This window comes from Podarcis melisellensis, assembly GCF_964234715.1.
Source record: "Podarcis melisellensis genome assembly, chromosome: 17".
Taxonomy (NCBI): Eukaryota; Metazoa; Chordata; class Lepidosauria; order Squamata; family Lacertidae; genus Podarcis; species Podarcis melisellensis.
The window spans coordinates 40,983,173-41,010,672 of NC_138534.1; the positions used below are offsets into that span (position 1 = coordinate 40,983,173).

Genomic DNA, 27,500 nt, shown 5'->3' on the forward strand with positions numbered 1-27,500 from the left:
GGGGAAGCTGGTCCTGATCTCCAACTGCTGCTCAGGGACTCCCCGCTGGCCCCTCCCTCCTGGGGCTTCCCCCCTGGAACCCCCCTCGCTCTGGCCATGGGCGCTCCCTTCTGTGAGTCCTCCGATTCGCTAGAGAGACTTGTGGAGTGACTCTGGCCGCTGTCACTGCCTGCTCCCCCTTCGTACTCCTCCTCCTCACTCTCCATTTGCTCCCCCTCCTGTGTCTCTCTTTCTGAACCCCTGACAGATATGTTAGGACAGCAGCAGATCGGATTGATGGAAAAGCTGCAACATTTAAAGATGTGCATGTGACCATGTAGTTTAGAATCCATTTTCTGGCAAATGCACTGAGAAGGTGTCAATAACGTTTTGATTGACACCTGCCAGCTAAAGTCAACAAATCACCCACAAAGGCTTGTTCAATCTGCTAGTGATCTGTGGCTCTTCTGATATTTCTGGAACTTTTAAGATCTGTGAGAAGGTTGCAGTTATTGGTTGCTGTTTGTGGTTTTTACCTCTTCAAAGTTTTTCTTTCATTGTTGGCCACCCATAACTTTTATTATTGGGCAGGATATCAATGTAGTAGCTAAATAACAGACACAGTCTTTATCTGAAGAAGGCTTCTCTTCCCCCCCACAACAAACTATTTTTTTCTTTTATCCCTTGCAGGAAGAGCCGATGAGCAAATCTAAAATCTGTGCTAATGTCTTCTGTGGGGCTGGCCGGGAGTGTGCTGTGACAGAGAAGAGTGAGCCTACCTGTCTGTGCATTGAGGTAAGCGAAGTCCTGGGACCGACCGCTGAGATCAAAGGCTGATGTCATCCCAGAAGTGGAGAACCAGCATGCCTAGTGGTAGTGGCTGATGTGTGCTCCCTCCTGCTTCCTCTGTGGTCCTAGGGATTTTCTGCCCAGCCTTCTTGGTTTGTTGCATGTACTGTACAGCAGTACCTCGGGTTGCATACACCTTGGGTTACAGACGCTTTAGGTTACGGACTCCGCTAACCCGGAAGTAGTACCTTGGGTTAAGAACTTTGCTTCAGGATGAGAACAGAAATCGTGTGGCCCCATTAGCTAAAGTGGTGCTTCAGGTTAAGAACAGTTTCAGGTTAAGAATGGACCTCCAGAACAAATTAAGTTCTTAACCAGAGGTACCACTGTATGCTTCTTTTTTGCATCAATGACTCGAATCTTCTCTCAAGGTAATTCTTTCATTGTACAGTGGTACCTCAGGTTATGTACGCTTCAGGTTACAGACTCCGCTAACCCAGAAATAGTGCTTCAGGTTAAGAACTTTGCTTCAGGATGAGAACAGAAATCGTGCTCTGGTGGTGCGGCAGCAGCAGGAGGCCCCATTAGCTAAAATGGTGCTTCAGGTTAAGAACTGTTTCAGGTTAAGTACGGACCTCCGGAACGAATTAAGTGCTTAACCTGAGGTACCACTGTCCTTAGCAAACCGTCATAAGCACCTATTTGATGCAACCTGTGACTGTGATTATCATTATTACTTGTTGTTTCACTAATGTAGGTTTCCCTAAGGTGCATTTGCCTATAGTCTATATTGCCCACATTATAGCAGGAAGCGATAGAAGAAGAGGAGGGAGAAGATGTAAATAAGCCCAAATAGGGGAGACTAATGCTTTCAGTTCAGTAAGTTACACCTAGTGGGGCTTAGTTTTCCATAAAGGATGAGAACTAAAGCAATAAGCCACGGGTAGGCAACCTAAGCCCTGGGGGGCCGGATCCAGCCCAAACGCCTTATCACTGCACTCGGGCAAACTGTGATTTATGTAAATTGTAGTTTGGCCTTCCCTCTCAAGCCCTCCTAATTTATATTGCCTGTGTGACAGTGCTTCTCTTTCTGCCCTGTGTGTCTCCTTCCACCTTTGGAGCCTAGTTATATTGGATCTGTCTTTTTCTTTCTGTTGCTGCTGCAGAGATGCAAGCCTCACAAAAGGCCAGTTTGTGGCAGCAACGGCAAGACATACCTGAACCACTGTGAGCTGCATCGTGACGCTTGCCTCACCGGCTCCAAAATTCAGGTGGACTATGATGGTCACTGCAAAGGTAAGCAAAAATTAAGCAGCTTACTATGGGAAAAAACTGTAGAGGTCTGAGGCAGCGAAGTCAAGCTAATCAGATTTGGGAGAAAATTTGTGTCTCTCACCCCCCCCCCAAATTACCTTTTCTTTTCTGTTTTTAGTCTCAGTTCAATTGTAGTTGGCTACTGTGCCTCACCAGGCTAATAATAAAAAACAATAACAGAAAGGGGTACCACTGTACTGCCCCCACCCCCAGCAATATCTGGGGGAGATATGAGATGTACTTCAGGAAAACCATAGCTCATTACAGTACCTTCAACCTGAAGTTTTCTTATTTCTTTTTGTAAATAGAGAAGAAGCCTGAGAACTCCGCTGCAAGTCCAGGTAAGTATGCCTTTGCCTGTGCTGCGCAGTCTGTGGGCTGTTGCTCATGTTACATTTGTTCAATACAGGTCAAGGGAAAAGTGTCCGAATGCCCTTCAAGTGCAGATCCTGTCTGGAAAAGTGTTTACAGAGTGGAACTTCTAAATCCCAGCTGGCTACGAGTCTCCTTCCTCATTGCCTCTTTCAACATATCATTGTTAATATCTCACCTATGGGCACGACACTCTTCTCGCAGTGTTTACTTCATGTGCAAAATTCAAGGATAAGGGAATTTGTGTCTCTCCCCTACCCCACCCAGTTTACCTTTTCTTTTCTGTTTTTAGTCTCAGTTCAGTTGTAGTTGGCTACTGTGCCTCACCAGGCTGGTAATAAAAAACAGTAGCAGAAATGTGCCAAGTAGAATATGAAAAATGAAGCCTAGCTGGTTGACTGAGGATCAGTATCAGTGGATAATGGCAAAAGAGATTTTGCCTTCTGCCTGCTCCTGAACTGTCATCTTTAATATTCTGGATTGAAGAAATAAAACATAGAATTTATTTTGTTCATCTTGCCCATTAAAAATAGCACTGTGCATAATCAGTGGTAGTTTTTCATGTGCCTCAACAGCAGAGGAAAATAAACATGGCCTCTCACTCCCTAAGCTGGGAGTCTGCTGATTTCTGATCCATTTTCCACTTGAGATGAAGAGAAGCTGCATTGCTTCTTGCCCGCCATCTAGCTGTCTCCCCCACTTTCTGACATTCCTGGTCCAACTCTCCCCTTTTCTTGTCACTCAATAGTTGTCTGTTACCAGACTGACCGAGATGAACTCCGGCGTCGTGTCATCCAGTGGCTTGAAACTGAGATCATTCCTGACGGCTGGTTCTCTAAAGGCAACAACTACACTGAAATCCTAGACAAGTACTTCAAGGTACAGATGGCAGGAGAAGAAAAATAGAAATGGCGAACTGATGGAAGAGGTGGTTAGAGATTTGCTTCATAGTATTAGTGTGAACTTTCCTGAATCACTAATTTGTTTGGCAAACTAGCTTGTGAATATTCTACATTCTCACCTCTGCCTTTAGCCTTCACTTGCTTTTCTATATTTACAAAAGAGATGTGATCAGATTATAGGCTTCTATAATAAACCCGGCATTAGATCTTCTAGCAGCCTTCAATCACGATGGTAAATGAATGAGAAATCGTCAAGTAAACACATGGCTAATTCAGAAGACAAAACAGCTTCGTGGAGAGTCACTATCACCATATTATAGATTATTCTGGCCTGTATATTCATGTTGGATAAACTGTTATTTCTCAACAAAACAATTATGCCTGATTTGCAGATAAATGTGCAAGACTTAGCTTAATACTCTCAGACAACAGCGGGCCCTGGGGGCGGGTGGAACGGTGTCAAGTATAATTCAGTTTCCCACACAATCTAAAAATAACAAACAGTGTTGGGACCCTGTCAATAAGACAGAAAATTAAGCAGCTTACTATGGAAAAAAACTGTAGAGGTCTGAGGCAGCGAAGTCAAGCTAATCAGATTTGGGAGAGAATTTGTTCCCCACTGCACATATGGCTTTCATTCATTCAGACCTGAACATAAGCAAGTTGTATCCATCCCCCTAAAAGGAAAGTGTAAAGCTGTAGTCTCTAAACTTCAGTGGCCATCAGGGGTGCCAACTTGAATAAAATATTGTGGGGGCCCAGGGAAGTCCCGCCCTGCACAATCAACCACGTGGCGCAGTGCACACATCCCATTTGTATGGGAATGCCCATCAACTTTGTGGAGGGCCAGACCCCCTCAAATATTTTATTGTGGGGTCCGAAGCCCCCACAGCCCCCTAGGAGTTGACTCCTATGGTGGCCAATATGGCCATATAATACTCTGTATGCCGTCTCAATTACAGTTGAGGTGATTAAGGTACTTGACAAATAAAGATCAAGCAGCGGGGGGTGGTGAATGGTAGGGCTGTGCCCCTCACCTGACTGCTGTTTGGCTGAGTCGCTCCAGCATAGCCAGGTGGTGAAAGGGAGCAATGTGATGGTAGCTGGATTGCCAGAGACCAGACTGAGGATTACAGCTCTGAAGAGGAATGGTGGGAACCTCTCCCTCTTCCTGCTCCTGACCAGGATCCTGAAGCTGCTCAGGAACAGTGGAGCACTATAGATTTAGAGAATTGGTTTGCAGAGGGACATGGTTCAGAAAACAACAGCTGGGAAGAGCTGAGTGAGGAACAGCTAGAAGAAGCAGAACAGGAAAAGAGATAACCGACTCCCCTTTGCTAGAGAGGGTCCAGCCTATCTCTCCAAGGGCAAGGAGAGCTGGTAAGGTTGCTACGCCGGGGGCTCAGTGGTTGGGAGATCAGGTTGCAAGAAGGGGAAGTGACGATGACTTGGGGGAAGGAGGAGGCAAACTTAATGGGGAGCACCTTCGCTCTGAGAATGGCTGCTGTGTTCTTTTGCTGTGATCATTAAACACTCTTAAACTGGTAAGAGACTCTAATCGCTTTGTTCTGCTGATGCACGGCCAAAGGTGCATCTCTGAAGCATGACATGAATGCTCGCAGAACAAACACACTGATGGAGTCAGTCCAGTGTTCCTCCTAGTGCGCTGACACCACACTAGCCTTGCCACCACTATACTCCTCCCCCTCTGCAGCGATTCACCTGCATGGAAGTCAGGTGAGCGACACAGCCCCTCCACGTCATCCACTGCTACATTCAAGTGAAGAAGTGGTGGAAGTTGTGAAAGGAAATAGCTAATGGTCCACGGAAGCAGCGCTGTTGTTTTCAGCCTCTCTTGCATGCTGCTTTGTACTTCTGTAGAATTTCGATGATGGGGATTCTCGCCTGGATTCCAGTGAGTTCCTGAAGTTTGTGGAACAAAATGAGACAGCGGTCAACATCACCACCTATGTGAATCAAGAGACCAACAAGCTGCTCAGGTAGCGTGGGGCAGAAATCAAAGCGCATGAGATTCAATCTACAAACGGCACTTAGGTTCATGATTCTTTCCCCTGATCAAATTGGGACCCGTTCCAGATCTAATTAGGCCCACGGTCCACCCCTCCTTTACAGGAACACAAGCAAAAACTGTTAGCTTGTACGTATCACAGGCTGGTTCTAGTCATGATCTGGAATCCTGCTGATTCAAACAGTAGACAAATCTGTCAGGAAGCTCCCGTTCTTGGCCTTTGCCAGGCAAAAAACCTTGTCACCTATGCTTTTAAAGCAGCAAGGCTAATGACCAAGTATTTGAACCTAACTCTACATTCCTGTTCTTCTGCATTTGCCTGTAAAAGTGTTTAGTAATTGCCAGTGATGATTGTGGAACTTGTCAAGTTACCCGAGAAGGAATAGTTGCTCATGTTTAGACCATAGGAAGAATCAGCAGCCATTGAATGCCGATAATCTGGTGGGCTGCTTCACATGTTCAGAAAATCCAAGTGAAACGCTTTGACAACATTTCATTGTAAACACGTTAGCCATTCCTGCTTTGCTGTGATGTCTTCTAGGCTGATGCTTGTGTTTTTTGTGTTCCTTGCAGGGGACTCTGCGTAGATGCCCTCATTGAGCTCTCGGATGAGAATGCTGACTGGAAGCTTAGCTTCAATGAATTTTTGAAATGCCTCAATCCAGCCTTCAACCCACCAGAAAAAAGTAGGAACACCTTGTCTGCACAGAGAGAGACTGAGGTTCCTAAAAGAGTAGAAAGAGCAGAGAGATTTAGAGATGGAAATGTGTCTCAAAAACCAGCCAGTGTCTTATCAACCTGTCTCTGATTAGTCATTAATCTTTAGTCTGCTCTATCAGTATCCATATGTTATAAGCCACATTCCACACTAAGCCACAGGTTTCATATACAGTGGTACCTCGGGTTACAAACACCTCGGGTTACAGACTCCGCTAACCCGGAAGAAGTACCTCAGGTTAAGAACTTTACCTTAGGATGAGAACAGAAATTGCGCGGCAGCAGGAGGCCCCATTAGCTAAAGTGGTACCTCAGGTTAAGAATGGTTTCAGGTTAAGAACTGACCTCCGGAACGAATTAAGTTCATAACCAGAGGTACCACTGTACATTGAGACAATATTCCATTCTCTGTGATCTTTCTAGAATGTGCCCTGGAAGATGAAACGTACGAGGATGGAGCCGAGACCCAGGTGGAGTGTAACCGTTGTGTCTGTGCCTGTGGGAATTGGGTGTGTACTGCCATGACCTGCGAAGGTATGTCAACCAAGGAAGTCTTGGGTCATTTTAGAACAATCTTTCTTCCTCAGAGGAAAGAAATGTGATGTCTGGACCCTTGGCTTTTTGCTCTAAGTACTTGAATGCAGAAGGAGTTCCAGATCAAAATCCCATGAACCAGCCTTGGTCTGGGATCAGTTATTTTATAATCCGGAAATCGGAAAATGTTGTTTTCATGATAGAAGAGACCCTTCTCCCAGTACCCAATATACTCCCAATGTTCTATTCTGGTCACTTCAGTTCCGGGGACTACTTGGCCATTAATTATTTGAAGGCATCAAAGGACCATGGGCACTGGTTCAAAATGGAGTACAGTTGTACCTTGGAAGTCGAATGGAATCCATTCCAGAAGTCCGTTTGACTTCCAAAACGGTCGGAAACCAAAGCGCAGCTTCTGATTGGCTGCAGGAAGCTCTTGCAGCCAATTTGAAGCCCAATTGGACATTCGGCTTCCAAAAATAGTTTGCAAACCGGAACAGCCATTTCTTGGTTTGCGGTGTTTGGGAGCCAAAACGTTCGAGAACTAAGCTGTTCGAAAACCAAGGTATGACTGTATAAAAACCTGTTCCTCTTTTACCCAAGGAACCCTCCTGCAAAATTAGGTTACACTATCTTAGGAGATGGGACGCGGGTGGCGCTGTGGGTTAAACACAGAGCCTAGGACTTGCCGATCAGAAGGTCGGCGGTTCGAATCCCCGTGACAGGGTGAGCTCTCGTTGCTCGGTCCCTGCTCCTGCCAACCTAGCAGTTTGAAAGCACATCAAAGTGCAAGTAGATAAATAGGTACTGCTCCAGCGGGAAGGTAAACGGCGTTTCTGTGTTTGCTCTGGTTCGCCAGGAGCTGCTTAGTCATGCTGGCCACATGACCCAGAAGCTGTACGCCAGCTCCCTCGGCCAATAAAGCGAGATGAGCGTCGCAACCCCAGAGTCATCCGTGACTGGACCCAATGGTCAGGGGTCCCTTTACCTTTACTATCTTAGGAGATGAAACCCTGTTCCTCTTTTACCCCAGGAACCCTCATGCAAAATTAGGTTACACTATCTGAGGAGGAGCCCCAATGCACAGCAAACAGATAAACAAGCAGCTTTCCAAATATATAGGACATGTAAACATGACTCTTAGATTGTAATTTGTATCAAAAGAAAGTTCTGAAAAGCCAAATGTCAACTTAGGACTGCCAGTTGGAAAGTAGGGAGAACAACGGAATTTTGGTGGAATGGGGTGAGTGGAAAGACCGATCCCACGGTCTGCCCCACATAGAAATAGAATTGTCCAATAGAAAAATGTCCACCCTTCCCTGAGTGGAAAACAAATGATGGCAACACTAATAACTTAGGTGAGCAAAAGAGGAGAGGCTGTTTGCTCTTTTGTTCTCCCTTCCATCACAACAACAGATGCATTTGGTTTGACTCTGGTTTTGTTTGTTTGTTACATTTCTTTGAATGACATTAAATTCTTGATCTTGACCCGTGACCTTGCCTGTACCCTCAGGGTGGTCCATTTCCCCAAGGCCGCCCATAGCAGATGAAGGCCCAGCATACGCTGTCCAGGGTGCAAGGCAGTTCCCTTTGAGCTAGAGGCCAGCATGTCTTGTGAGAAAGGAGAAAGCTCCTGAGAAACTTCGCTGTTGCATATGGCTGAAGGAGGTGGGAGCTCGTGCCTTTGTTCAGCCAAAGCTGAGGAGGACATGGGGCAATGTAAACCACTTACCCTCTAGATCTAAGGCCAGGAGAGCAAGTGGGAAGCTTGAAGAACTGAACAGGCAGGATAAATAGCAGGTGCTGCAACGCTGATGGCCAGGAGGGGGCACAAAAAGCGGCAATAAACTATAAGCTAATTAGTAAATCTGCACCGCACTGTTGCCTTTGATCAGCTTAAAATTTGCATTTATTCCGCTGCCCAAACCCCAGCTCCTTTTTGATGGCATCTTATTACTATGCGAGGAGAGTCCCTTTTATTATGTTTCCTCTTACTGATCCCTTTATAAGGGGGAGAACTCCAGCTCTTTTATGTTTTAGTCTTGTAACCGTTCCTTCTGCCTCTCTTTGAATCTCACTACATGCCAGGCATAAAACTGATGACCTGCCTTTCCTTCATCATGTCTTAAACCAGTGGCAGTACTTTTACCTCTCAGTCTTTGACTGGCCCATTCAATTTTCTCACTAACTGCTGCTGGAAAAGGCTGGTCTCACAGGATGACAGGCTGCCACGATGAGCTCGTCAGCGAGAATTTTAAGTGGCTGCACCAAGTAGTAAGCAATTGCACCAAGTGGCAGACGGGGTCTGGTAGCGTGCGACTCTTTTACCTGAAGATTGTCGCAAGCTTGGGGAGGTTGTGTGAATGGTTGCAAGACACTTCCCAAGGAGGTGGGGATGAGGGAAGAGAATGAGATGAATTGGTTTCATCATTAGTTCTTGGGCACATTAAGGAAGCTCATTTCAGTATTCTTGCTGCTTACCCCAGGGTTCTGCAGCTCCTGCAAAGACCACGACTGGGCAGCTGGAATTGGGTTTTTGCAAAGGTTAGACTAATTTGGTGGTGTGTCTATGAATTTCACCATGAACATCTCTATGATAGGATATGTATGGAGATATTTCTAAGCCAGCTTCCTTCTCCTTGCTAGTATTCAACCTCAGTGGTTTCTGTCCTCTGGTCAACAGAGCCAACACTTTGTGTTAAATTTGATGTGGTGGTAGAACTTGCTCTGATTCTACCTTTATCCTCTTTGCCTTGAATTTCCTAAACATTGTATTCTGCCGACTGTGACAGTTGTGTCATCCACTTATCCTTGCAGGCAAGAACCAAAAAGTACCTTCTGAAGGGCAGCAGCCTGAAGATAAGATGACTGAAGAAGAACTGGCCAGATATGTTCAGGAGCTGCAAAAACATCAGGTTGGAAGGGGACTGGAGAGATTTCTTTGCCTTGCAAACCTGCTGGCTATATATTTATTTCCATAGGTCTTTCTGCTGAACAGCTATAAGATTCTGTACCTATTGGAGGCTGCTGAGAATAACTAGGGATACCACATAACTCATGCCAGTTTTGTTTTAGTGACTTGCCTGGTCACCAAAGTCAAGAAGGAATTTTATGCAGGCAAATGGACAGAACCCCTTGCCCTGAGCCTGGGTCCGCACTAGAGCTTTAACACTAGAGCTTTAACACGAGTCACTGTTTACATGTGTACATTTGTGCACCTTTGTCCACACATAAGCACTTCCGGTTTTATGCCTCCAAAATCCATTTTGATGTATCTTGTCAACACTAGTAGGCAGTGCTTGATGGGATGTATTTGTGTTGTGTTTTATAATTATAATTATTAATACTACTACTACTACTACTATTTATTAAATTTGTATACCATCCTTCCCCTGAAGATAACAAGGCATTTCACAATATAAAAAAGAGAACCCAAAATGCATAAAAAACAAAAACAGGAACAAACCAATATTTCACAAACACATTTAAATGGCCGTTGAATGTTCAGTCAGCCTAAGCCTAAGAGAAACATTTTCACCGGGTGCCTAAATATATGTAATGAAGGAGCCCGGGGAGCCTCTCTGGGGATAGCATCCCACAAATCTAGTGGCCCTGAGTACTAGTGTTACAAGAGAGAGGAAAACTTCCCTCAAGGGGGCCTTTGCAGATGGTTCATTGTTGTTGTTTAGTCCTTTAGTCGTGTCCGACTCTTCGTGACCCCCTGGACCAGAGCACGCCAGGCACTCCTGTCTTCCACTGCCTCCCTCATGCTGGTAGCTTCGAGAACACTGTCCAACCATCTCATCCTCTGACGTCCCCTTCTCCTTGTGCCCTCCATCTTTCCCAACATCAGGGTCTTTTCCAGGGAGTCTTCTCTTCTCATGCGGTGGCCAAAGTCTTGGAGCTTCAGCTTCAGGATCTGTGCTTCCAGTGAGCACTCAGGGCTGATTTCCTTCAGAATGGATCGGTTAGATGGTTCATAGTTAAGCAGAAAAAGGTTGCTGACCCCTGACATAGACAAATATTCAAATCAGAAGTGTGATTCTGGGTCCTAATACAACAGTTCTGGAACGGAAACATTTCGAAAATTTGTTCCAGCTCCCTATTTAGCATGTTTTCATCCCAGACAGATCTTAGTGGGGTGGGGGAAGAACTGTGTCCTGTGGTTAATATAAGAACTGAGTATATAAAGCGGACCAGATAAGTAGGTTTTTCTTTCTGTGGGCACCCTACCCTGGCACCAGCTTGTGAAATCACAGTGCAAGCATTAGATTTCTCTCCTTTTCCTTTCCAGGAGACATCTGAGAAAACCAAGCGAACAGCCACCAAAGAGATGTAAGCGAAAGGCGCAAGTGGAAGATGCCCGAAGCCGGTGTGTGTCGCCTGACTCACCCACCCGTCTTCCTTCAGTGCTGATTTCAATATGCAAATGTGTGTAGGACTTGTTGCCCAGTCACAGATATTTACATTGTATAGCAATGGGAGGGGGGGGCAAAGAAAAAAATAGGTTCTTTTAAAATTTAAGAGAAACCCCTCTGTATCATGGTTGGGTTTTTTTACAATGAGGAAAGGAACTGAACTGAGGGCATTAGTGAGGACCACCAATAATTCCAGCTCTGGCGCACAGGGTGTAGCATCCCTGACCCCTGAGCTCATCCCCTGTGTGGGATCTTGCTGCCTCTCTTGAGTTTTGCTGACAGCCTAAAAGCTACTACCATAACTGCAGGGACTTGGAAAGGAAGTGCCTATGGCGAAGCATATATTCCATGGGATATTGCTATGCCTCACAATCTTGATAACTGGCTTTTCTGTTTTCACCTATGAACAACTTTCACCCCGTCTTCCCTTTCCTGTCCATACTCTGCTCCCAAAGAGTATCTGGCCGTTCAGACTGGTTTACTGTGCCTGTGTAAGGGGGTTCCTGGTGAACACAGACCAAATCTTTGCCAGAAGCCAGATAGCCCACTGCATTGAGTTCCAAATGACCTCATTTTCTTTCCCTCTCTCTTTGCAAAGGTGCTACAGTATATTTTCTTATCACACTCTTACACTGATTCTTTTTTTTTTTAAGTAATGACTTTTAACTGAGCTTTTTGTATCTTTGATTTATAGATATTGTTTATAGTTACTGAAAAATGCTGTACTTCTGGTTCGTGCTTTGTATTATAGCTGCATGTATCAAAGAAGTCAAATCTGTGCAGCACACAGAGGGCCTCAGAGCATACGGGGCCCTTCTGGATTTGATATTTCAGCATCCTTTATGGTGAAGAGCCTTCGTTCATGCATGAACAGAGCTGGATGGGGTTTTCAAAGGAGACCCTGTCTCCCACAGGGTCAATTCTTCAAGGAAGGGAAGGGGGAGAATTATTCGCTTCAGGAAGAATTGAAGGCCAATCCTGTTACATTAAATGGAAAGAAATATTATGTCAGGCAAACACGTATAATTTCTCCTCATGCAATGGAAGCAACTTTGGAACTGCAGTCACTAAGATGTGTAAGTTCCCGCTGCTTCTTTACTTAGGGACTGGTTCTGTGATTTCCAAAAGGAGACTTGCACAGCTGGGGTATCCAAGCAGGTTGCTGACCTGAGTGCTGACACAACTTTTTCCATGCAGTGAAAGGAAAGACCCTCCAGCAAAGGAGGGAAGGAAAACACCAAGTAAAGGAAGGAGAATATGCAAACCCATCAATACATTGCATTTGTTGGTGTGATGCCAGAGACTGTTCCATGCTATTTAGGAATTTTGGCAATAAAATCAGGGGACTCCATCTCCCCACAGTGGTATAGTAAACATCAGGAGCATTGTTGTTTGTGCATATCTTTGCAGAGGAAACTGTATCCTAGATTGAAATTTCAAGTCCTACTGAATAGCCCCAATCTTTGGGAATAGGTCCAAAAGTAATTTCCCCCCATGTCGTTCCTCCCTGATGTAAATCTCCCCCAACTGCTACTTGCATCAGGAGTGAAAACTTCCAGGGATTCAAACAGACTTTGACAAAAGGGAAAGGCAGGATCTCCCCCCCCCCCCCCCGCCCCATAACTGAATGGACTTCCTTAATGCATACAAACTGTTGGAACCACTTTCTCAATTCTCACCACCATCACTTTAGGAAATATGGCCTGAGGACAGAGGGGGGAATTTTAATGAGAAGGGTTAATTGAATTGTTGGTTATAAAAATGTTAAAAATCCAACAACCCTCAAAAGGTACTAGTCAATAGATTTACTTAAGCCTATGATTTCAGGGGATTTAAGCATACTTAACTCTAAACTGGATTGTGCCCCAAAAATTCCAATAACCATGACCGTGCTATTTGTCTACACGCAGGTGGCGCTGTGGGTTAAACCACAGAGCCTAGGGCTTGCCGATCAGAAGGTCGGCGGTTCGAATCCCCGCAATGACGGGGTGAGCTCCCGTTGCTCGGTCCCTGCTCCTGCCAACCTAGCAATTCGAAAGCACATCAAAGTGCAAGTAGATAAATAGGTACCACTGCGGCGGGAAAGTTAACGCTGTTTCTGTGCGCTGCTCTGGTTCACCAGAAGCGGCTTAGTCATGCTGGCCACATGACCCGGAAGCTGTACGCCGGCTCCCTCGGCCAATAAAGTGAGATGAGCGCTGCAACCCCAGAGTCGGTCACGACTGGACCCAACAGTCAGGGGTCCCTTTGCCTTTACCTTTATTCCATCCCCTGAAAGCACAGATAACCCCAGTATCCCACAGCTTTAAAATCTACTAGCTGTCCCTTTCAGCCTGAAGTTAAGGGCATTTTACTGTGCCATTTTAACCGCTAGGGTCTTCACAGGGCAGGAAGTTCCAGAGCAAATGGGAGTTGTGCCTCGGTTGTTTGCCATTTTAGACTTAAATGCACAGACAGTACACTGAGGATAGAAGTTTTGGTAAATCCCATAGATTAGGAAAAGAGAAACTGGGGACAGATCTTAAGTCTGTCACTTCAAGCTTTAGAGGTCAATGCCAACATCTTCAGCAAGACCTAGAAGTCCATGGAGAGCTAGTGCAAGAGCTGGAGCACCAATGTACTACATGCATAGCCATAGCTTGTTGGTGGGGCCCATGCCTGGTATGTGGAAGACACAAGCACAGTTCACAGTATGGATCTGTCCCAAACTGCCGTGCTACAAACAAAGAAGAAACTTAACAAGATCCTTGAGTGACCCAACAGCGAACTGCAAAATAAAGAAAGGGGTATTTCCGTAAAGCTAGAATCCACCCAACACAGGATGGGTGAATCAGACCATTGGTCCAGCTAGCTCCTGGTGAGGGTATTTGCCATCTTCCTCCCATCTGATCCTTTTAACTAGAGATGTTGCATATTGAACCTGCCGCCTTCTGCGTGCAAAGCAGGGACTCGACCACCGCGGTGCCCCACCCTCCTCATCCTGAGTCAGACCAAGGCTTCATTTCCCTCAGAATTGTCTACTTTGGAATTGCAACACTGAAGAGGACAATCAGGTTTAATTGCCAGTTGTCCTGAAAGTTCAGAGCTGAAGGGCAGCTTGGTCTGCCCCACCCGTGAGTCAGAAGGCTGGTGGGTGTGAGGAACTGTTGTTTTGCATTACTAGAACCTGCTGCTTGTAAGCTGCCTTGAAAATAATCTGATTGAACTTCTCATGGTAAAATGATGAAGGCACGTTTGGGAGACAACCCCTTTTCACCATTCCACCACTGCACATGTCAGAACACAGCATCACTCTTATCCACTAGGGTCCCCACAACCTTCAGCCTAATCTCATTGACTTGCTAGATGACAACATCCTGAGTGCAGGGCTGCCTGGTTTCCGCTGGGCTTGTTAGGGTGGAATGTGGGTGGCGCTGTGGGTTAAACCACTGAGCCTAGGGTCAGTGGTTCGAATCCCCACCACAGGGTGAGCTCCCGTTGCTCGGCCCCTGCTCCTGCCCACCTAGCAGTTTGAAAGCACGTCAAAGAGCAAGTAGATAAATAGGTACCGCTCTGGCGGGAAGGTAAACGGCGTTTCCGTGTGCTGCTCTGGTTCTCCAGAAGCGGCTTAGTCCTGCTGGCCACATGACCCGGAAGCTGTACTCCGGCTCCCTCAGCCAATAAAGCAAGATGAGCACCGCAACCCCAGAGTCATCCACGACTGGACCTAATGGTCAGGGGTCCTTTTACCTTTACCTGTTAGGGTGGAAAGCAGGGAGCCCAACAGTAGGTGGCACCAGAGCCAATAACAGGCTGAGCCAATTCTAGCTGTGTCCCCCATCCTGCTCCCAGGCAAGTTCTGCAAAGGCAATGCTGAAAAGGGGCAACCTGGCAGGTAGTTCCACCCACCTGGACTGGTGGTAAGCAAGGCAGGCAGGTGGGAGCTGACTAAGGATTGGTGGGGCAGGAGCTGTGTCTGGGCCGTTAACACTTCAGATTGCGGGGGGGGGGGGCAGCTGGTGTGATGGAATCTGGCTCCTTCCTACCAAAACCCAACAGACAAAAAAGCAAGCCCCGTGTCTGGAAAATGAGCAGGCCAGGGAATACTCTAGGCCAGGCCTCTCCTGTCTGATGTGCCCAGTCACCGATAGAGATGGGAACCCATTTTTTCCCCTGTACCCCCAAGCCGTTTGTTTCCATTTGGAAAGAATGGGGGGGAACAGTCCCCCCCTATTTTTTCTGGGTTTTCCCCAGGCCTTCCCATCACTAAGCCCCACCCCGTCACCACCTCCATGTCAGGAATGCATTGACTTTCTTATGGCAACAAGGATCTGACATCTTTTAATGGAATGGCTGGTGCTGTGCTTTTTTTGTAATTATTTGCATGGTTCTAAGTGCGGTGTGTGTGTGCGCGCGCATACACACATAGTTTTAATTCTATGTTTTTGAACGATCACCCTAATGTTTTTAATCTGCATGTTTTAAATTTTTATCTGCAAGCACCTTGAATCTCTTTGGGGGGGGGTATAAATAAGTATCTAATAATTTATATTTGATCCAGAAGCTGCAGTTAGTGCAGAATGCTACAGAGTGAGATCTTGCCAGCATAAAACACCTGGACTCAGATGGCTCTACTGTTTGCTGATTTGCTGCCGGGCCAAGTTCAAGGTTGCATCTGGCCAGGGAAGAGTACAGAAAACACTCCTCTGTTTTCATTCCTGCAGGGGTTGAACTCCCATAGAGACACTCACGGCCCCTTCCAATTCTGCAAATCTATAGTTCGATGATCCACCGATTTATCTTTTCGTAAACTGCTTTGGGACAGTGTTGTTTTACAGTGAAGCAGCGTACAAATTTTACAGGAGAAATAGATAAACGAGAGAAACAAATAGGTAGGAAGGTAGACCATAAATAGATAGCCAGGTAGATAAAATAATAGTTTCTGCATTTTAACTTCTGCTCCGTTTTTAAAGCAACATTGTGGATTTCCCTCACTTTCACTGTTTTGTCTTTTTGTAAACCGCTTTGAAGGTGGTGGTGTTTTACTGTGGCGTGTAAATTTTATGAAATATATAGATAGATAAATGAGAGAAAGAAGCAGATAGGTAGACAGAAAATAAATAGGTAGGCAGGTTTGTAGAAATGATGATGATAATAAATAGTAGTAACAATTGTAATAATAAAATGTCATCTGTTTCAGTATTTTAACTTCTGCTCCGTTTTTAAAGCAGCGTTGCAGATTTCCCTCAATTTCACCGTTTCATCTTTTTGTAAACCGCTTTGAAGGTGGTGGTGTTTTACAATGGTGTGTAAATTTTATGAAATAAATAGACAAATGAGAGAAACAGGTAGGTAGACAGAAAATAAATAGATAGGCAGGTTTGTAGAAATAATAATAATAATAATAAGTAGTAGTAGTAGTAGTAGTAATAAAATCATCATCTGTTTCAGTATTTTAACTTCTGCTGCTTTTAAAGCATTGCCGATTTCCCTCCATTTCATCTTTTTGAACAGCACTTTTGAGGCATAATAATAATAATAATAAATGCTATTTATACCCCGCCCTCCCCAGCCAAAGCGGGCTCGGGGCGGCTAACAAGACTTTTTATTCTGCTTTTTCTTAAGGCGAACCCCCTCCTTATATTCAAGCGGTGCATAAGCTTGAGGAGCACTCCGCCCGGGAACCTGGGTGAGGCGGCGGCCCCGAGGGAGGACGGAAGCGGGAGGGCCGGCGCGGCGGCGGGCTGGGCGCGCAGGTTCCGGGGCCTCCTCCTCAGACGGAGCGCGATGGCGGCGGAGCGGGGCCGGGCCGAGGCGGAGGCCGAGGCGGAGGAGGAGGAGGAGGCCTCGCCTGCTGCCGCCGCGTCTCCGACCCTTCGGCTGGCGCTGGCGGGGGAGGGCGGGCTGCCGTCGGGCCTGGGCCGTCGCGTGGCGCCGGGCCTGGAGGTGCTGGACGTGAGCGGGACGGGGCTGGCGGCGCTGGGCGCGGAGCTGCTGGAGCTGCCGCGGCTGCACACGCTGCTGGCCAAGAACAACCGGCTGGGCGCCGAGGGCTCGCTGCCCAAGGGCCTGGCCGGGGCCCCGCTCGCCCGCAGCCTGCGCGTCCTCAACCTCAGCGGCAACCGCTTCACGCGAGTCCCCGGCGCGCTGCTGGGCCTGCGCCGCCTCCGGAGCCTCAGCCTGGGCAGCAACCGCCTCCAGGGCATCCCGCCCGCCATCCAGCAGCTCAGCAGGTGAGGAGGGACGGGGGCTCGGCCCTCGGGGGGGAGAAAGGAGACACGGGTTGTTGTCCTTGAGTCGTGTCCGCCTCTTGGTGACCCCCTGGAGCAGAGCACGCCACTGCCTCCCTCATGCTGGGAGCTTCCAGAACAGTAATAATAATAATAATAATAAACCTTTATTATCACTACACCACCTGTGTGCAGTGAAATTAAATGAGCCCCCCCCAAGCCGCTTTGAGACTCCTTAAAGGGAGTGAAAGGCGGGATATCAAATCCAAATTCTTCTTCTTCTTCTTCTTCTTCTTCTTCTTCTTCTTCGCAAGACGAAATTAATTTGTTCCGCAAGTTCTTTCGTCTTGCGAAGCACGGTTTCCCATAGGAATACATTAAAAATCAATTAATGCGTTCCTATGGAAACCGCCTTCAGACCAGGTCCGGGGACACTCTGTCCTCCAACCTCTTCTGAAGGCTGGGGGGGGGGGGAACAAGGGCTTTTCTTCCCACCCCCAGCATTTTAAAAAAACCCCGGGACAGCAGAGGACTTCTCCGCTGGCCCGAGGTTTTTTAAAATGCTGGCGGGCGGCAGCGAAGGCTTCTCCGCTGTCCCGGGGCGATTTAAAAGCCCCCGGGAAGGCAGGCAGGGGGGAGCAAAGACTTTTGCCCCCTGCCAGCCTTCAGAAGAGGTCCCGGACCTCTTCTGAAGGCTGGCGGGGGGCAAAAGTCTTTGCTCCCCCCCGCCTGCCTTCAAAAGCCGTCCGGGATAGCGGGAAGCGCTTCCCTGCTATCCCGGACCGCTTTAAAAATGCTGGCGGTGGGGAGCAAAGCCTTTCGGCCCCCGCCGGCCTTCCTGGACCTCTTCTGAAGGCCGGGGGGGGGGGGAAGGCTTTGCTCCCCACCGCCAGCATTTAAAAGAGGTCCCCGGAGATTTCCCTATGGGCTTTCGTCTTGCGAAGCAAGCCCATAGGGAAAATCGTCTAGCGAAGCGCCTCCAAAACGGAAAACCCTTTCGTCTAGCAGGTTTTTCGTCTTGCGAGGCGTTCGTCTTGCGGGGCACCACTGTAATTGCAAATTCAGGGGACTAACCACGGATGGCTGTTGTTAATATTTATTAGATTGATATACCACCCTTCATCAAGAGATCGCAGGTACGTTTAAAACATTTGTTGTTTAGTCGTGTCCGCCTCTTTGTGACCCCCTGGACCAGAGCCTGCCAGGCCCTCCTGTCTTCCACTGCCTCCCTCATGTTTGTAGCTTCGAGAACACTGTCCCACCACCTCGTCCTCTGTCATCCCCTTCTCCTTGTGCCCGTCATCTTTCCCAACATCAGGGTCTTTTCCAGGGAGTTTTCTCTTCTCATGAGGTGGCCAAAGCCTTGGAGCCTCAGCTTCAGGATCTGTCCTTCCAGTGAGCACTCAGGGCTGATTTCCTTCAGAATGGAGAGGTGTGATCTTCTTGCAGTCCATGGGACTCTCAAGAGTCTCCTCCAGCAGCAGAATTCAAAAGCATCCATTCTTCGGCAATCAGCCTTCTTGATGGTCCAGCTCTCACTTCCATACATCACTACAGTGGTACCTTGGGTTACAGATGCTTCAGGTTACAGACACTTCAGGTTACAGACTCCACTAACCCAGAAATAGTGCTTCAGGTTAAGAACTTTGATTCAGGATGAGAACAGAAATTGTGTTCCTGCAGCACGGCAGCAGCAGGAGGCCCCATTAGCTAAAGTGGTGCTTCAGGTTAAGAACAGTTTCAGGCTAAGAACGGACCTCCGGAACAAATTAAGTACTTAACCCAAGGTACCACTGTACTGGGAAAACCATGGCTTTAACTATACGGACCTTTGTTGGTAAGATGATGTCTCTGCTTTTTAAGATGCTGTCTAGGTTTGCCATTGCCTTTCTCCCAAGGAGCAGGCGTCTTTTAATTTCGTGACTGCTGTCACCATCTGCAGTGATCATGGAGCCCAAGAAAGTAAAATCTCTCACTGCCTCCATTTCTTCCCCTTCTATTTGTCAGGAGGTGATGGGCCCAGTGGCCATGATCTTCGTTTTTTTGATGTTGAGCTTCAAACCATATTTTGTGCTCTCCTCTTTCACCCTCATTAAAAGGTTCTTTAATTCCTCCTCACTTTCTGCCATCAAGGTTGTGTCATCTGTATATCTGAGGTTGTTGATATTTCTTCCGGACCGTGCAGGTCCTTTGCACCGTGTTCTTTCCATAAGTGGGTTGTATTGTGAATTGAAATTCTGAGCTGAGAGAAATCATTACTATAAACGTTTTGTGTCACTTTTCTCTTTGTCTTCCAGTTTGGAGTTTTTGTACCTTGGAGGAAACTTCATTACTTCGATTCCACCAGAGTTGGCTAATCTGCCTTTACTCAATTACCTAGTCCTGTGTGACAACAAGATACAGAGTATTCCCCCTCAGTTGGCCCAGTGAGTATTTTGAGCAATTTAACTGTTTTCAATATATCTAGCTCTTCAGAACCTGGTAATTCCTGCTTCAGCAGGTATTTGTGTGGAGGAAGAAGCATGCAAGGTGTTTTGTTGCATGTGCAAGCCAGTTGTGATTAGCTGTGGCTTCACAGCACGCTTATGTCGCAAAACATATTGTGCAATTGCGTCATATGACAATCTGCATGCAATTTGTGTGCTATAGGAAAAGTCTCTAAATGAAATCATGCAGCTTAATCTCATTGATGTGTACTGTTAAATTTACGCAAAAATGGCAATACTGGATCTTGCATCCAGTTGTCTCCTTTGGATTTCTCATTAGTCTGTTTAGGGCTGTTTTGTCTATGCAGTTTTGCATTCTGTATCAGTCATGTTATTTTGACATCTTTGAATGGTTTGGAAATAATCTCATGCAGACCTGTGAAGGGAAAGGCGTTATGTATGATCCGAAGTTTGAAGTGAGGTTATCACAGCAGCGAAAACCAGGATGTAAGCCATTGGATCAAAGCAGCAATCCCTTTGAACATACAAAGCGCTTTAAACATGCTGCATATGCTTGGGTTCTTGAAAGGAATTTTCAAGGTCTAATCCAGGAGACTTGGGCTCTCCTGTGGAAAGTGTAAGGGGAAGAGGGACCGGAGGACTGGAATTATGGTATTGCCTTACCCCAGGTTTTCTGATGTTTGGTTTCCAGGTTGCATTCCTTGCGCTCCCTTAGCCTCCACAATAACCTGCTGACATACCTTCCTCGGGAAATCCTCAATTTGGTTCATCTTGAAGAATTGAGTTTGCGTGGGAACCCATTGGTTGTACGATTTGTCCGTGACTTGACCTACAATCCTCCAAGTCTCCAAGAACTGGCTGGACGCACCATTAAAACCCGCAATGTTCCTTATGTTCCTAGTGACCTCCCTGGGAATCTCCTCCGCTATTTGAGCCTAGCCAGCAACTGCCCCAACCCTAAATGTGGAGGTATGCCCTATTCCCTGTTCTTGTGGGACATTCCTCCTACCTTCCTGCACAAGTACACAGGCACCAGGAGAGGACTCACAGCCACTTTGTTCCTCCCCGTTCCTTTTTTCTGCCATAATAAGCCAACCTAAGGTTTGATCAAACATGTTGTCATAGTTACACACTTTCCTTAGTGACCATGAGCAACATTCAAGAGCAAACCTTGGCTACAGCTTGTGCTAATCATAAGTTTTGGCTGACATGCAAAGCCCAGCCTTGACTTGACTTAGTGCCCATATTGCTCAGGTTTATTTCTAAATAAACACATGAGGAACTAACTTGCTTTTCACATGTGAGGTTACTCAGTCAATTTTATTTAATATTTGGGCATAGCAATTTAAAGACTAGTACAAAATATATCCCTGTCTGCATAGGAACCAACGATAACAGTGGACCCTCGGGTTACATTACCGTCAGGTAACATAACTTTCGGGTTGTGAACACTCTTCCGGGTTTCACCACGCCCTCTGCGTGCCGCATGCATGCGCAGAAGCAGCTCCTCATGTTGTGGACTTTTCAGGGTACTCACGGACCCCCGGAACGAATTAAGTTTGTATCCGGAGGGTCCACTGTACTTAACAAACTAGCCCTCAGCTTTCAGTAAGGCAACCTTGCATTTTTCTTGCCCAGAAAAAAATAACTTTTCTGGAATATAATTTGGAGAATTAGGTGTTAAATCAGAACTGTGAGAACTTCATTTCATTTAGGAAAGGAGTCACCACCCTTTTCAGAACAGAGACTTAGGCTGCAGTCCTATATACATCTACCTGTGAATAAGCCCCAATGAAGTGAAGAGTAGACTTGAATAGAATTGTGTCAACAGTGGTTAACTGCAACATGCACCATGGGACTTTATTTATTTTACTGTGTACATCTACCTTTCTCCATCTCTGTCTCTTCTCCATTTGTTTTTCTCCTACTTCCTAGTAGGATTTGTTTTTGTCATCGGTCCACCTAGTGCAGCAGTTGGCAATCAGTAGTACCTTCCCATCCTCAAGAGGGGAAAAGAGAAGGGTGCCACTAATTCCACCTAGTTAGGATGGGTCATAACCCACGTCTGCTTTCTGGCCCATCAGTTTAAAACCAGAGACAGCCTAAATCAGCAGCAGGGTTTTCCTGTTTGTTAGTGCCTTTTGCAGAAAGATAATTAGGGTTTCATCTAAAATAGCACTGAGTACAGTAATGTGTAACCAGCACAAAGATTTTGCTTGTGCAATAGGACTTCCCCTGCACACTTTAACTATAAATACGAAAGTGTTTGTTGTCTTAAACTGCATTTCTTTTCCCCATAGGAGTCTATTTTGACAGCTGTGTCCGACAAATCAAATTTGTGGACTTCTGTGGGAAGTACCGCCTTCCTCTGATGCACTACCTGTGTTCTCCCGAGTGCTCCTCCCCCTGCAGCTCTGCATCTCAGAGTTCCACTTCCCAGAGTGAGTCCGATTCAGAAGACGAAGCCATTGTTGCAGCGCGCAGGATGCAGAAAGTTCTTCTTGGCTAGGAGAAGGAAGGAAAAGACTAGATGCGAATCGTGTTAAGAAAAGCAGTTGTGGAGCTACGGTGTCTGGCGCTGTGCAAGAGACATCCTAGGAACCCAACCTTGACCTGTCTCTACTTTGTGGCTCATAGAAATGTGGGTGGCCAAACAGAACAGTTTGGGCCATGTGTCCTGAGAGGCTAAAGTTACTTTGTGCATTTGGGTGGAAATTGACACAGGAACCTTTGAAGGTAATGCTATTGGGGAAATAATTCTAGGGTTAGACTTTTCAGGACTTTTTGGTACTGGGGACCAGTTAAAAGGGTGCTTTGAGTCCTTCAGTACTGAGACTAAGGATGAAGTAGACTGATCTTTGTCACTGTGATAAAACAAATAACGATATGATAGTGCAGGATGGAAAGAGTGCTAGCAGCTGCATCTGCCATACTTGAACATTTCTCTCTCTCTCAGTGGAGGAGCTTGGTCTTTATTTTTAACAACATTCCTCCAAAGTACAGAAATATCTTAATTTTGATACTACTTTGGCTGGGTTCACTGCCTTTAACCAGGTGTTCTGCTCTATTAACAGAACTATGCTTTTCTTCACATTACATTGCTTTGCACTACAGCATTCATGCCTTCTTTGGACTTTCTCCTTTTTGTTACAGTTGCTACATCACTATCTGTGATAATTTGTGGTCCAAGAATTACTTGCCCTGGTCTAAGTCCATCTGAAGCAAAAGTGTAACTAACTAGTAAATTCCAAACTAATCCTTTGCTTCCAACTTGGTTCTTATACACACAGGTGCCATTCTCTAAGAATTTTATGCTTTCGACAATATCTGCTCAAAGAGCATAGCTACGTCGTAAACTTTGGTGGTTACAATAATATGATGCCTTATAGCTATATAACTCTGAAGAGTCCGTTGTTTCTACCAATACTACAATGTTCCCTGTTCCCTTCAAGGCAAAGGTTTTTTATGGCATACACTTGGCCCTTTTCTCCTTCTTGCAACTCAGTTTGCCTTTCTCATATTAGTTTTGGATTTTGCCCACTTCTGTGCTTATCTGTCACTGTTGGAGATTCTATCATGTACAGTAGGCAAATGTCTAGCCTCTGTAGAAGATTTTTTTAAAGTATTTTTTTTTAAATCTGCAGAATAACAGACAGATAGGAATTTTCATTGATCACTAGAGATATTGCTAGCTCTAACAGTTGCCAACATCACACAACACTCAGTTTCAATAGATCTGTAAATTCAAAGGATGTGCTGCTCCTCTCAAGTGACAGGTGTTTTCACACACCTTTTACCTATTTCTGTCACTTGTTTTTGTTGAAGATCCACAGTGACTTTTCTCAAGATTTTCTGCTTTCGCTGCACAGAGAGTTCATTTTTTGAACAACGAATTTAGTATTGTGGGCTAATGCTGAGAAAAGTTATTTGCAATGGAAACACTGTTTTGAGGAATTACATTTGGATTGGGTACCAGGGCTTGGAGAAGAAATCACATCTAGAAAAGCCCCTGGCACGGAGCAGTTGGGTGAGAAGGGAATCCTACTACTGCTCCTGCAGACAGGGCTATTAGGAAGAGTCTAGTTGCTTGTGAAAAAGCTTGGATCTGCATGCGGTTCTGTTTCTACCCATCTCTTCCCTGCTTTATTTAGCCTTCGATTCCATGGAAGAAAGGCAGGATATACATATTAGAAAATAAATCAAATCACCCCATTTCTAGTTCAATAACATACAGTGAAAAACCCCCACAACTTCATAGCAGCGATACCAAATTAAATCTTGTCGCTTGAGCCATGAATTGTCAGCATGTTTCCTTATTAGTGGTTCTTATGTAGGATTGAATCTGTGAATAAATGAAGTAAAAAAAATGTTTCATACATACTGTTAGCCCCACCCAGGCGCACTTCTTACCTCCAGTCTATCTTGTTGAATTTTATAGCATCTTTGAAAATAAGTATAGAGAGTATATACTTTCCTTTGCAACCCTTAATATGTGAGATTATTCTGATTTGGTGTTCAGAATACTAGCTAAAGCTGCTGTCTTTATGAACCTTCGCTACCAAACAGGCATTTTTAGCCTTCATCAAAGCGTTCTCATTGCTTTAGCTACTACAGTATTCTTATTTCAGCTAACCCTGAAAGTGAATGAATAATTCCATTTTTCCTGCTGTTTCTTCCTCCTGCCATCTCTTTAGCCAAAAAAACAACAGATGGGCTGCTTGTAAATGCAAGTGTAATGTTTTAAGATCAGTAGGGAAGGCTTTGAGGACAAAATAGCTACTTGACTGGAAGCAATTTCTACAGTTTCCAGTCTTCCTGCTTCTCTCTCTGGTTAGGATTTGCAGGATTTGTAGAATCTTTCAGTATCCCTTCAAAGGTACTCATGCACTTTCTCATGGGGCTCTGAATGGCCTTCCTGATCTTTTCCTCTTTTTATTGAAAGCTTATTTGCATCGCTTGGCAAGGGGGAGATCTTGGTCCTCTTTAGTTAGTGGCAATGAATGGGAGGGATTTAACCGATGGGAAGTAATGAAACTTAATCCTTACAGTGCTGCTTTGTTACTGACTTCAAAGAGTCATTTTAATCATCTTAAACTGCACCAGTAAGATGTTTTTCACTGCTTGAAAAAGCTCCTTGGACACTTCAAACAGATGAGCTGGAGCGTGGTGTGGTTTAAAAATAATTCCCATCTTCAAAAAACTTTCCAGTCAAACTACGTTGCTTGTTTATCTAGCATGCTTGATTGCACAGTGAACTCTGATCCAGAGTTTTCACCTAATTCTCTCGTTAAATGTAATCATGTGCCTTATATTTGCTTTACCAAGTTTTAAAGGTGCCTTGTGTTTGTATAACTTCACTTTGCTAGATATGCAAAGTTCTGTATTTCTAAAAGTATGTCATTATGAATTGTTAAGGAGCTTTTGAACACTAAATCAAATAATTATTTAAAACTTGCACCTGACTCTTAAGTGTCTGTTTTGGCCTTATGTGAAGTAATTGTACCCGGATATGTGTCCTGCAAAACTCCCACCTCCCCCAGTGTGTAATCTGTACTGTATATAATTTTAAAATATTTTCTTTTTGTTTGTGGGGAGAAGTGTCAAATGGCCTGACTGGTGTTCCAGTGTTTGGAATGGATTCAGCTAATGAGTCTTGCTAGTGGAAGCTCACACAATGATTTCTTGTAGTGAAAGGATAGTCCCCCCCCGTCCCCCCCACCACCAGAAAAAATGGGTTCTTTTCTGTATTCTGTTAAAATGATATTTTTTAATCACCTCTATAGGATTTATAACCTGCCTTTGGACCTGAACACCCTCAAGTATAAAAGCGCAGGGCATAATTTTCCACAGCATAATTTTCAGAAGTACACCCACAGTGACATTTCGACTTTACTCTTAAGTGTGTGTGTGATGCAAGTATTTTTCCTCCCATTGAAGATATGCGGAAGGGAACAAATGAAATAAATTTGCCACACTGTGTTGGAATAGTGTAACACAACCTCCAGTCACAACACACACCTCCAGCGGGCTATACACTCGGAAAATGCAGTAATGGGGCAATTTCTCTCTAGCCATGTGTCATGTATCAAACTCTGGTGATGGGTAGTTATGGAGAAAGCGCACTTTAGCACAAGGGACCACTTTGCCAAATGTTTGGCTCCGGAGCTCACCTGGGAACTTGCGCCCATTGCAGACATTTCCCCTGGAAGGTTCCTTAACCGGTTACCTTGGATAACGGCTGCAATATCTGGGTAACTCTTACTCTCTCCCAAGCACTTACTGTGCATGCAGCTTCAGAGACTACTTGCAGCAGCTGCTGTCTCTTGTTGGTTGCTCTGCCCATGCCATCCCCCAAAACAATGGTTTGTGTGTAGATTTCTTCAGCGTTTACGGTGAAGATTATTGGTTTATCTTCCCTGTATTCTTTCTAATACTCTTTAACACCTTTATCTAATAATCCCTTTGCCTCTTCATCTGGTTATCTTCTATACAGTCGTACCTTGGAAGTCGAACAGAATCCATTCCAGAAGTCCGTTCGACTTCCAAAACGTTTGGAAACCAAAGTGCGGCCTCTGATTGGCTGCAGGAAGCTCCTGCAGCCAATCGGAAGCCGCAGAAGCCCCATCGGACGTTCGGCTTCCAAAAATAGTTCACAAACCGGAACAGTCACTTCTGGGTTTGCGGCGTTTGGGAGCCAAAATGTTTGAGTAGCTGTTGGAAAATCAAGGTACAGTATATTTAAAAGCATTGTTTCAATCCGTGTGGGCTTGCAACACAACTTTGATGTGTAGAGTTCTCTTTTTTGGTGTCCTAGAAAGCCAGCCATGCCCCATTGTAGAACATATGTTCCTTATGAACCCTGTTTTTTTCTTATTTCTGCCCCCCTCCCCAACCCTTCCAGTTGTCAGCCAGCATTGCATGGCAACTGAGCATGCTCAGCCCTCGCTGATCTGTTCCCCCCCCCCCATGTTTTTGAATTATTCTCTTGTTTATGCAAAGTTTAGGGTTCTCAAAGCTCAGTGACACTTTTCTCTTGTATGTGGATAGAAGTGTTTTGGCTGCATAAAGATTGCCGTTTGAAAAAATTAGTTTGCTAATTGTATACAATCTCTATAAAAGTTTCTCTACTGAATTCAATTTTTAGTTTATTTTTAGACTGAAGTATAAATTTAGCTGGGCCTAAAATGGGTGGCATACATTCCAGGAGGACCAAACCAACTTGCAGTGCAGTCCTATGTTCCTTCAGAAATAGGAACTACTAAGAGCTCTGGGTGTTATGCCCAGTTAAGTGTAGTTAAGACTGCAACTGATAAAATCACTACTCTTTTTTCAACTAGGCCCTTGCAATATAATTAGATCTACAAAAAATTGCTGGCCTACATGTGTAGGGCTCGCTTGTGGAGGAGCCTTCATAGACGCAGCGAGTGTCAAGAAAATGAAAAGCAGCAAGGCAAATTAAGTAGCTGTGAAAGTTCAGCCACAAGGCAGGTAGGCTGAAGTAAATCAATTGATTTTTGGTTTATTGCTCAGTTCAACAACCTAATCTTTTGTCAGTTCTATTTGGCTTACTTCTTCAGACAAGCTTCCGGAAAACAAATCCTAATGCATCTATAGAAGCTGATCTGCACCTTCCACAGTGAACAGAACAAATAATTATACCTCTGTCTATCCTTCAGCAATTCTTCTGTGATTAGGCTAGGCTAGGCTTTCTCTTCTTACATTACAGTGGTGCCTCGCAAGACGGAAAACCCGCTAGACGAAAGGGTTTTCCGTTTTGGAGGCGCTTCGCA

At 45.4% G+C, this 27,500-nt stretch overlaps 2 protein-coding genes across 2 annotated transcripts; both read left to right on the forward strand.

Moving 5' to 3' along the window:
- Positions 1-644: 644 nt before the first annotated feature.
- On the forward strand, positions 645-12,428 carry FSTL1 (follistatin like 1). Its single transcript, XM_081894743.1, has 9 exons — positions 645-774; positions 1,935-2,064; positions 2,391-2,423; positions 3,203-3,333; positions 5,238-5,356; positions 5,959-6,071; positions 6,526-6,636; positions 9,454-9,551; positions 10,931-12,428. The coding sequence occupies exons 1-9, from the start codon at positions 679-681 to the stop codon at positions 10,973-10,975; spliced, it is 876 nt and encodes a 291-aa protein (XP_081750869.1). The 5' UTR covers positions 645-678; the 3' UTR covers positions 10,976-12,428.
- A 4,392-nt stretch (positions 12,429-16,820) lies between these two features.
- LRRC58 (leucine rich repeat containing 58) lies at positions 16,821-25,165 on the forward strand (the record flags this gene model as incomplete). The annotated part of the gene is made up of 4 exons (XM_081893560.1): positions 16,821-17,266; positions 19,561-19,689; positions 20,402-20,679; positions 22,011-25,165. 4 exons carry the CDS (start codon positions 16,821-16,823, stop codon positions 22,217-22,219), a joined length of 1,062 nt encoding a protein of 353 aa, XP_081749686.1. The 3' UTR covers positions 22,220-25,165.
- Between the last annotated feature and the right edge of the window lie 2,335 nt (positions 25,166-27,500).